Below are 11,745 nucleotides of genomic sequence, written 5' to 3' on the forward strand. Positions count from 1 at the left end.
ATGGTGATCTAAATCCCAATTTTACAACCTCCTCCCCCCCCCCCCAATTCTTCCCAAATCCCTAATTTCTACTGTGAAAATCCTAGATTTGATGTTGAAAACTTATGAAATGTAATGGGTAATTAAAAGAAAGTAGATTAAAGTCACATACCAAAGCATTTTGGAAGAAAAATCTCTTGAAAAATCGCCTCTAGGGTGTTTAGGGTTGAGAGTTTGAAAGAAATGAGCTAAATCCCATTTTTCTCAGCTTTTGTCCAAGCGCAGATGTCGCAAATGTGACTTGGGGTTCGCAAATACGAAAAAGTCCTCGCAAATGTGAAGAATTCACATTTATGCTGTCATCGCAAATGAGAACTAGGACTTACCACAAATGCAACCAATGTGATCGCAAATACGAACCAGCTTCCCCCCAGCACCCTATCGCAAATGCAAACTATTTGTTCGCAAATGCGAGAACCGCGACCTGTGAAAAAAACCAGCAACTCCTAACTCTATCAAACAATCCGCTACGCGTCTGAAACTCACCCGAGCCCTCGGGGCTCCGAACCAAACATGCACACAAGTGTAATAACATCATACGAACTTATTTGTGCGATCAAAACATCAAAAATATCTAGAACCACGAATCAAACACCAAAACAAATGAAATTTTCAAAGAAACTTAAAAACTTTCAATTTTTCAATCGGAGGTCCGGATTACGTCAAATTAATTCCGTTTTACACCAAAGTTTGCATACGAGTTATAAATATTGAAATGAACTCATACCAAGTTCCAGAACCGAAATATGAACCTGGTAGCAACAAAGCCAACTCACGATCAAACTTAGGAATTCTTTAAACTTTAAAACCTCTAGTTTTCAACAAATTATGTTAGATCAAGCTAGAGACTTCTGAATTCGATTCCGGGCATACGCCCAAGTCCCAAATCACGATACGGACCCATTGGGATCGTCAAAATACTGATTTGGATCCGTTTACACAAAATATTGACCGTAGTCAACCCAAATAATTTTTAAGGCACGATTTCACATTTTCATCAATTTTCTCATAAAATCCTTTCGAAAAAAGGATACTGACATTGCACGTAAATCAAAGAAGGCTAAACTGAGCTATTCGAGGTCTCGAAACACAGAAATAAAGGGTAAAACTATAAAAGACATATCATGTCATCACATGTAGTGTCTCTCTTTTTAGTAATACAATATTAATTTATATATTGGAGTATAATTTGAGCAGTGTTGATATCTAATTTTGTCCCACTTTTTCTCCAATTAATTTATTTTTTCTCTTGGTCATTAATAATTTGGACATATTATATTAATATTTTAAATATTTCTATATTATATTTTTGTTTATAGTTTATTACTCCTTATATTAGTATATATGTTTAAAATGGTCTAGTCCAAATTATTGAGACAAAGAAGCCCAAAGAAATTGATTATATGAGGAAAAACGCCATTCAAATTCGAGGAATTTTCATAAATTACTATAGTTTAGAGCCTAATAACTATAATTTGCCTAATTACCATTCGTAGATGCTATTCAATTATTACTAACTTGTATCACTTGTATTCAAACGCACAACGAATATAGCATGTGCCAACTATATTCGCTCGCGCAACGAATACAACTTGTATCAATTGTATACATAAGTATATACAAAGGATACATACAACATGTATCGGCTGTATTTGTTCGCGCAACAAATACAACTAAGGCGAAATACACAAATTACAAAAAAAATAAAATATTCTTGTTGAGATTCAAACTCAAGACCTTTATTAGCTAAGTATGCATTCTAACTAACTGAGTTATGAGAGCTTGTTGCTCTCTTGTTTCAATTCAAAATAATTAATCTCGTATTTTATGGATTTGCTATAAAATTCAAATATAGCTACAAATGGTAAATTTGCTGAAAGCCTAGCTACAAATGGAAAATACAGTGTAAATGTTTAATGTGATGCGTAATTTTTCCTTCAAATTCAGCCAAAAATATCTAGCTCAAAAGTCACTCGAACCGATCCATTAATGACCCACTTGATCTCTTCCAATTGCTTTAACCCATTAGGATTATTCATCGGGAATGTTACACAAATAGTCGTCCAGATTCACTATTACTTTTTCTAACCAGTATACATAGATTATAAATTAATTATATATAACTATGCATATATTATACATGAATTATATATGTATTTTACATCCGCAGGCTATTTTTAGTTTATGAGATTTGGGGGGGGGGGGAGGGGGGCATTTGCATTTATACCTAGTTTTTGGGTCAACTTTTAACTTATACTCGCTTTGTAAAAAAAATTACAAGCGTACCCACTTTTCAGGTAACTTCAGATATACGGGCCTGAAGTAGCAAAAATTTATGTCTGAAGGTTGAACTTCAAAATGTTTTGCCTGAAATGTAGCAAAACTTCATATATTTTTGCCTGAAGTTTGGCCTGACTTGCAAAAGCAATCACACAAACTTCAGTTCATAGTGCAATGGCAAACTTCAGCTCGATAAAACTACAGCATATTTTGGCTGAAGTTTTTGTTTTGTAATTGCTGAACTTCAGCATTCTAGGAGCTGAAGTTTGTTTGGTAATTGCTGAACTTCAGCATTCTAGGAGCTGAAGTTTTTATTTATATTTGTTGAACTTCAGCATTCTTAGAGCTAAAGTTCTAAGTCTACACACGGAAATGAGGAAGATAATCTTTCAAAAAAAGAATTCAACAAAAGAACATATTGTACATAAACGAAATAGTACTAAACAACAATGAATTTAATAAATCATGATTAGCAGCGATTGATGTTGTTCATTTCAAAGATTAAAGAATGAAAAATATTTTCGACATGAAAACAAGCTACTACAGATAAATTAGAACCAAAAATCAATGTGTCTGTAAAGCTAAAATATCTAAGAGGTTAAATTATTGTGAATAAGACCAAACTGAACATAATGGGACAAGCAGATATATATGAATCATCAGGCTAGATCGCATAACAATATCTCAAGCTTCAGCATTCAGAAAATGAAAGAGGAGGAGAAAGAGGCCTGAAATTGTTTAAAAAGTGGGTACAAGTTAAAACTTTTTTAAAAAGTGGATATAGGTTAAATGGGGGCGACCAAATAGGCGCCCCGTGCAATTTTTACGATTAAGGGGCGGCTATTGAGTTAATTCTTCTTATTTGAAACCCACTTCTTAATAGCCCAATAACATACCCAACAGACCCACTTAAAAGAACCCGACCCATGACCCGTTTAGCGTAAAACTCTATTTACCCCACCTCTCTTCTCCTTCCACTTTCAGCTATAGCAGCCGATTGCCACCTCCCTCTCCCATCTCTCCTTACTGTCACAGCTTCTTTTAAACACTCCATCTCTCTTTAATTTTCAAGGATTCAGTCAACACAAAAGGCCAAGAGACTTTTGAATTTTGATTGGCCATACACAGAGAATCGCCAGAGCAGGAATTCAAGTTCAACCCGGGACTCCCCTCTGATTTACTATCTCAAACGGCTATTTCAAGTTTCAAACGAAAAAATCAACCCCAGCTCTATTTCTCACACTATAAGGCCAGTAAAACAATCGCTTGGAACACCAACTTTTTGAGGCTTTATTTTTTTTCTTAAAGATATATTGTATATGTATTATTAAAAAAAATGTATATACATTTAAATTTAAAAAGAATTTTTGCAACAAAAGTATAATAACTTTAATGTTAGGATTGTTGTAATAATTGGAGAATGGAATAATTTTTAATAAATTACCTTTTTTATTCTCTCTTTTTCTATTTTTATTCTCAATATTAAAAAGTCTCTCCATCGATAACTTAACGCGGCACTTATACAGTTGATTTGAGCAACAAGCAAGGGCTGCACTCCAACCGATCGAAGTGTGATTGTCTCATTATTTAACAACTTAATTAATTATGACTATCAACTGATTTTTTTTTTTTAATACACATGAGGGGAAGGGGAGGGAATTACAAAGTGGTGTACCGAGTATTAAGAATTCATTATGTCGCTATATTCATGTTAATAGCCCGTTTGGCCAAGCTTCTCTATAGCCAATAGCGCTTTTTGTGGGGGGTATTTTTTTTTCAAAGTTGAAGTATTTGGCCAAGCTTTAAGAAGCAGAAGCAGTTTTGAAAAAGCAAGAAAAAATAGTTTCTCCCCAAAAGTACTTTCTTGAAAGAGTTTTTTATACGCTTGATCCTTTTTTAACTATTATTTTAAAAACAAATAGCATCATTTATTATTTATTCCATAAATAGCACTTTATTTTTTATTATTAGCATATTATAAAAATTAATCTCAATATTTAATAAGTTAACTGACTCACTAATCACAGGAAGTACTTTTTTTACCCATCTCCATTCTCTCTTTCCAACATTCATCTTCTTCACTCCATTTTTGAAAATCTGATGCATATTTGAATGTCACCTAAATTCAAGATGTATTGATTTATACTTTTTTTATACTTTGTATATCAAGTATCACTTTAATTCAAAATGTATTTTTATGTATATAATTTTTGTATATTTATTTATGAAGTGTCATCTTATTTTAAGATGTATTTTTTATGTATATTTCAAATATATTTTATATGTCAAGCGCCATTTTAATTTAGGATGTATTTTTTATGGATATTGTTTTTGTATATTTATATGCCATCTTAATTAAATTTAAGGTATATATTTTTATGTATATTTCACATGTCTAAGGACCCGTTTGGCCATAGATTTTGCTAAAATAAATTTGGATTTTATTTAGCAAACACATGTTTGGCCATAGATTTTGCCTACATTTTGGCCAAATTCCAAATCCCAAAACCAAAACCAGCTAGCTGGTTTTGGGCCAAAATATCACTATTATATTTTTTAAAAATTGCCCCAAACTTTTGTATTTTATAAAAGAGCCCATTATTTATTATTTTGTAACAATGTTGCTTCGTCTTCTCGGTCATCTGATAGTGTATCATGTAGTTCATTATAAAAATAATAATTTTGTATCAAATTTATTTATGTTCAGGACTATGATTTGCGATAATATAATGAATGTTATTGATAATGGTACTGTTGGGTATTTGTGATAATTTTTAGAACTTGTGGGTATAAGTCATGTTTCATGTTTTTCCAAACCAAACATCACCCAAAACAGATGTCCAAACACATTTTCATTTTCAAACCAAACTTCACCCAAATCAGATTTTTCAGAATAAATTTGAAAATGTATGGCCAAACGCTAGCTAACTGTCATCTTAATTGAAGATATATTTTTTATGTATATTTTTTTGTATATCGAAGTAAGATCTTTATGTTAAGAAAGGAAGAAAGAAGGAAGAGAAAAATTTAAGAAAGATAATTAAAAAGAAAACGAATGGAACAAATTTAGAAAATATATTGGCTTCGGCAGAAAACAAAATTAAGAAGATGAAGAAAAAGAAGGAAAGCTAATAGATAAAAAGAGAAAAAGGCATGATTTTTGTACAAAGAATTATTGACTTTCCATTCAAATTGCTTATGTTTACGGATTAATAATTAATATTTCTATTTTAATGGAACTGTGTACTACAAATATAAATATTTTCTTGCTACAACTGTAATATTGAGTTTCATGCTAAGAATTTGTTATATTTCTTTTAAACTGTGACAGTTATAAAGTTTCCTTTTTGAAAAGCACTTTTGAAGAAAATACAGTTAGAAGCACTTTTAAAAGTTTGGTCGAACACTAATTGCTGCTCAGAAGTGTTTATCAAATTAATTAGTCGAACAAATTATTTTTCACCAAAAGTGCTTTTGAGAAAAAACACTTCTCAAAATAAACTGATTTTTGAAGCTTGGCCAAATAGGCTATAAATAAACTTAAAAATTTCAAATTTAGATAATTTATAATCTAAATTCTAAGATAAGCACCTTCTTATCTCTAAATAATCCTTCTTAAAATTATCTTTTAATAAGAACATGCGATTTGGTGGATAGTTTTCACCAAGCGCACATAGTTGTTAACAAGTTCACGTCTCGCCCTCCTCTTTCTCTTCTTTAATTTCATGTGATATAGAAGTGTAAGGATTACAACAGTCCCAACTCACGGGAAATGTAAGGCCCATTACCATCAGTCATGCAACTTGGCCCAGATGTAGCCCTTGATCATTTCCCCCCATATTTGATCATCTAATTGGTGAGGTTCGAACACAGTTTTCGCAATAATCCAGGCTTCTTTCTGAACATCCCAGCTCAAGCAGCCTGATTCTTACCGGGAAAATAACAGTAATGTCAGTAAATGGGGGAGAGGACTGCCGCTTGATCATAATAATGGTGCAATGACTTGGCTGAAATTCAGCTGCACAAGCAACTCTGCATAGTAAATCGACATGATGAACATTGATTATCAGGGGATCAAAAATGGATTTATTATGATGTCAAACTAAGTTGTATCAACTTCAACAGTTAAACACAACTATAGTATAGTTACTATACCATCTCTGACAGTCAAAGCAGGAACTAAACAAGCTAAATTTATTTACAAGATCAGATCAGATTTTGTATCTCATCAGAACTACTAGCTTTCACCTACATACAATTGAGAACTTTATGTCATGTATCAATTATGTAAAGAAGGGGAAAGAATCAAACTTGATCAAAGTTCTAGTTTAATCAAAATGAGCATCGAATAGCTGCCTGATAACCAATATGAAATGGTATAATGAATAGGAAAAACATAGCTTGGCCTGAGCGTCAAAAAGTTGCTCAAAGTCCTGGTATAGATTCAAGATTGTATTTCTCTGCAGTTAAAGTTTCAGTCTCTCGGTTTTCTGGCATTTTTGGCTCCTTCATAGCATCGAGAGTGTGTAGATATGTATAAGAGGCACTTCTATTTGACGGAGGAGTAGGATTGCTGATTCTGCTAGCAAGGAAGCGGCGGATCAGGCCCCTGAGGAAGGGAGCCATGGTGTCTGGTTCATGCTCCAAGTAGTACATAATACCACCCATACAGGCACAAAACAAGGGCACCTGTATAACAATCAGACACCGCATATTTGATTGAGAAGTTTCATTTCATGAAATTTAAATATTTGAAAAAACTGTACTTTCAGAGAAACCCAATATTTCAAGAACAAACTTCCCGTAAGTAGTTCAATTCTTTCAATGTTTATCCAGGATATATGCTTAAATTTATACAAGCAAGCTATTAAAGTAGTCATAAAATTTAGGAAATTTTGAGTGGTTTAACACCGCAAAGCACCAAATTGCATTAAAGGTGAGACAAGATACCTCTGCATTCTTGATAGCCGGAAGCAAATGGCGATTCACTAGTATATACCATAAAGAATCTGCAGCTCGAGGAAGAACATATAAGGCAAGTTCGCCACGTCTAGCTTTCTTCTCCAGCAACACAGAGAGGCCTGAGAGTGCCCCAGCTACCCAATATACAAGCTTATGGTCCTTTGACGCCACCTTCCGGTGGGAACATATAGCAGCCTTTTATTGAGATAGAGAAGTTAATCAGTAAAGCTAAGCGAGTCAACCAGCAGCATCACAAAAAGAGCCTTGGGACTACCAGAGGTATGAGGCATCGAGAACATATACTACCTGAAAGATTCCAACAAAAGCGGACAAGAAGGTTGTTGAGCGAACAGCCCCTGTAAGAGCATACCAACAGGTGCGCGTAGGAGCATCCATAAACTGGGATAACATTAAAATAAGATCAGCAAGTTTTCAACAGAATTACTTTAGTAGCAATTCTACTACTCTAGGTAACAATAACATAACTTAAAGTGTAGACCTTCGTAATTGTTCATCACATGGTCCTCGTAATACTGCTATATACTGGACCCAGGCAACTTAAAAAACACAAGGCAAGTACTACAGAATTGATAACAACATACTTCAACTATCAGAGACAAAGTTTCCTTTCTTTTTTCTCTAGTTCTTTTCCTTTTTTTTCCTTCTTGTTTCTCAAGTGTATAAACTTTGTCTTTTCTTTTTCATTTCCCTTTTTATTTTATCTTCTTTTTTTTTTTTTTTTGGGGGGGGGGGGGGGGGAGGTTGTTACTTCTTAGTCAAAATATAGCTTGAATAATTCATATTTATCCATGTAACTGCATTTGACCACTACAAAGTCCAACATATATAGCAAGGAAAACACAATCTTGTGGGTCTATGATGATCCCATTTTGTTTAACAGAAGTACCAGCAGCTCAGCTATATGATTTAACAAGAAATCAAAGCAGAAAGATAGGAGTAACAGAGACCAATATTACCTTCATTGTACCTTCTGCAAGCGTAGAACGACAAAGGGCACAAAAGTCAAAGAGAAGTAAAGAGGAAATGTCTTCCGGAAAGTAGCTGCTGCTGCATTAGCATTATGAACTAAGCAAGAGTTGGTGCCTGGGTGAATTACAGAACACGGGATAATAGATGGAAATTCTTCCAACTTCATAGTGTTAGAACCCTTTGCTTTGGATAAATAAGCATGTAATGAAGCAACATCAACTGGAGAGCCTCTGCAGCAATCCTTAACGGCTTTGTAGACAGGTGCTGCAACTGGCCCAGTCTTCTGAATGAAATCTTTATATGCTTTTGGAAGACTCTCAGGACGCATTATGAAGGAATACATGACCTGCAAAACATTTTATTAAGAACAAAACTAGATTTGTGACAACTTTGTCCGGATGTAAAAGAGAACAAGTTATCTAGCATCATTAGTATCATATGAGAAGTTCAATCTCCTATGCATATTTAAATGATTTTTAAAAAAAAGGAAAAAAGAAGAAAGTACAGAAGAAATTCAATCTCCTAGTGTTTAAACTTGGACATTTGAACATTGATGATATCCCAGCCACCCCCTTCCAATCCACCAAACTGCAGGTAAGTACAAGGAATTTGAAACAAGGGTAATAAAGGCTCTTAAACATTTGCCAAAAAGGTTAAGCACCATGTAAATTACCTGGGCACATGCCAATGCAAAGAGTAAAGAATCTCCGTGACTCCAGTGACTTCCCCACAGATGAAACCGGTTCTTGGCTTTGGCAGAATTATATGCACACTGACCATATGTAAAGTCATCAAAATAGGAGCCAGTAGAAAAACAGAAAAGGAAGACTTCAAGTAATAGGAGTAACTAGTAGTAGCAGCTTTTATCTGTATTCATTTGTTTTCCTTTTCCTTTTTGTGTTTCGCTTGATCTTTTTTTTCCTTATTTTGTCCCCCTGTGTGAGTTTTGGGGGGGGGAGAGGGGGGGGGGAGGGGGAGGAGGAGAAGGATGCATGTACCTGTGCTAGCCTTGCCAAAAGATACAAGGCAAGCGTTCTCCGCCTGTTGGAATCATCTAATGCTAATATAGCCAGACCTGCCACTGAACCTGCTAAAATTCTGCCCATCATCCCCTTTAGCCAAGTCAAATATATCGGATAGGATATCAAGCATCAAAAGCTTCTCAAAGCAACAGCAACGAAAAGTAAGTCAAAACTTTTAAGTTCAGCATTCTATACTTACGCATTTAGGGGTGTCTCTTTTCTCCTCAGCTTTCTCAGCAAGCATCTCAGAGCATGATAGGAACCAGTAAATCCCCCAAAGAGCAAACCAATTCGGCATGCTTCCTCTCTTACAATTAGATCTTTTTCGGAGACAAGTTGCTGCAAAAACACAAGGATTATAAAATGCACAGAACAAAAAATGAACCCTCTCATGTATTCATAGATGAGATCACGGACGGGCGGGCGGATGGACAAACAGATGAACAGACAGAAATCCGCATACATGTACTCTAAAATTGTTTTATCCTCCTTCCAGAAAATCTTCTTTTACTTCTTCACTCAGGATTTTGCGAGTTGTGCATTTTGGGGGGGGGGGGGGGTTAGGGGAAGAGCTAGTTCAAAGATCTGAATAACCTCCATTCAGCTTTTATGCCCCAGTGTAATTGCGAAATTATTTCACTAAACTTCCTGAGGTTAGAAACTACAAGAAAACTTATCAAGAGGCCCCTTCAAACTTCCAATGCTTATCAATCACAGTAATTTATAGAGTTTTCTTTTAGAAATAAACCCTGAATTAAGAATAATCTGCAGCATGAAATATTAGACCAACTTGAAATATGTTTTCTCCTAAAACAATTGTTGTGGGCACCGCACAAAGTGTACTCGATCGGTAAATATATTTCACCATAAAGAGTAAATTAATTGACGTTGAGCAACAAGCACAAGGAACATACAGTGAGACAAAGGTAAAATTGGGTTTAAAAAGTGATTGGGAGAAAACCCCACATGATTCACCATACATACCAGAATTTTAAATTGACAATAAGGTTGAAAATATTACAAGTAAAGTATGCTTTTGGGTCCTAGACTACACTCTTTAATCTTTGATTGACTAAATATCCTTAAGGCCAGGCGTTTTGATAAACCCACATGTCCCAGTAGCTGATGAAACACAATACATAACTGCCAGAACAAAGTCATAAACCACTTGGAGAATAATCATCTAGTATGGTACTCCAGGGCACTAAAGAACCAACATATCCTATCTCGGAATTGATAACCATTCCATCAATTTATCAATCAATCAACTAAGGCTCAATCCAGAAATATCGAGGAATTCATAACCATTCTATCTATTCAGACCTAGAGTCAATATTCATCAAGTGCTGAAATAAATAAATAAAAACATATAGAACGCAAAGCTAAGTAGGACGTGGATGCTTATAGGCCAAAATGCCCTTCTCTCCATGAACTATATCATGTATTTCCCAAAATTATTTCATTAAAATTTCATAAAAACTTAAGCAATTTCAGAAATAAAATATAAATCCTAAAACAAATCTCATCAGAATAGAAGCAATTTCAGAAATGTAACACAGTTGAGATCAGTAAAAGGCAAAAAGAAAGTAAAACCAAAGAATCATCAATCAAACAATTAATAAATTAATCTAACGTACGTATTTGAGAAATGCAGAAGTAGACAAGTAAATAAACACAGTTTCAGAATTTATAGAACCTTGAGATCAAGTAGAGAGGAATAGGACTGGCCGCGAGCGAGCTTAAAAGCTCGGAGGAGAATTCCGATGCCAACGCGCACACCGTAAGAGAGAAGAAAACTTTGGCAAACGTTACCGATAGCGTTGGCAACGCAGGATTCATCGGCATGGTCACAGGGCGGGTATAAACCCCGGGCACGACGTTGCCGGCGCTGAAGCTCTCCAATTGCCTCTCTCAAGCGTTCCTCCGCCTCACGAAGACGGCGCTCGGCGGAGACACCGCTGTCAGTGGAGTCGTTAGGTAGCTGCGGCGGGGAAGAAGAGGGCAGAGGATGCATTTTGGGGAGAGGGCGATTGATGAGGGTTCTCGCATCTAGAGAAAGAACAGAGTTGATTTCCGCTGCTTTTTTCTCTTCGAAAGGTGTGCAGCGATTGAACAATTTTATATTGATGATGTAATAATTAGAATTATTGTAATTCTTTGTCCCATTTTAGGCTGACGACTAATGTGTTTGTTTTGGTCACAAAATGTAAGAAATTAAAATCGTCCACTACTTTATTTTTAGGCTAAGCTCATATCATTACCATATTAAAATACCAAAACTGTTATAAAACAATAAAAGAAGAAGAGCATTATAGAGAAAAGTAGAGAGAAATTTTTTATTGATTTGGGAACAATTACAATGGAATAGAACTCTTTTATTTATAGGGAAAAGTGACTTAGCCACCAAGTAACAACCCTAAAATCTCTCTAAAATATAGACATTCACCATAAA

The 11,745-nt window shown here is 34.9% G+C and overlaps 1 protein-coding gene across 1 annotated transcript; it reads right to left on the reverse strand.

Moving 5' to 3' along the window:
- Positions 1-6,388: 6,388 nt before the first annotated feature.
- On the reverse strand, positions 6,389-11,396 carry LOC107780140 (uncharacterized). The gene is made up of 8 exons (XM_075252072.1): positions 10,990-11,396; positions 9,493-9,632; positions 9,270-9,369; positions 8,945-9,043; positions 8,270-8,617; positions 7,588-7,680; positions 7,270-7,476; positions 6,389-7,008 (listed from the first exon to the last, which is right to left on the reverse strand). The coding sequence occupies exons 1-8, from the start codon at positions 11,305-11,307 to the stop codon at positions 6,745-6,747; spliced, it is 1,569 nt and encodes a 522-aa protein (XP_075108173.1). The 5' UTR covers positions 11,308-11,396; the 3' UTR covers positions 6,389-6,744.
- Between the last annotated feature and the right edge of the window lie 349 nt (positions 11,397-11,745).

Source organism: Nicotiana tabacum, chromosome 4 (assembly GCF_000715075.1).
Source record: "Nicotiana tabacum cultivar K326 chromosome 4, ASM71507v2, whole genome shotgun sequence".
NCBI classification, from domain to species: Eukaryota; Viridiplantae; Streptophyta; class Magnoliopsida; order Solanales; family Solanaceae; genus Nicotiana; species Nicotiana tabacum.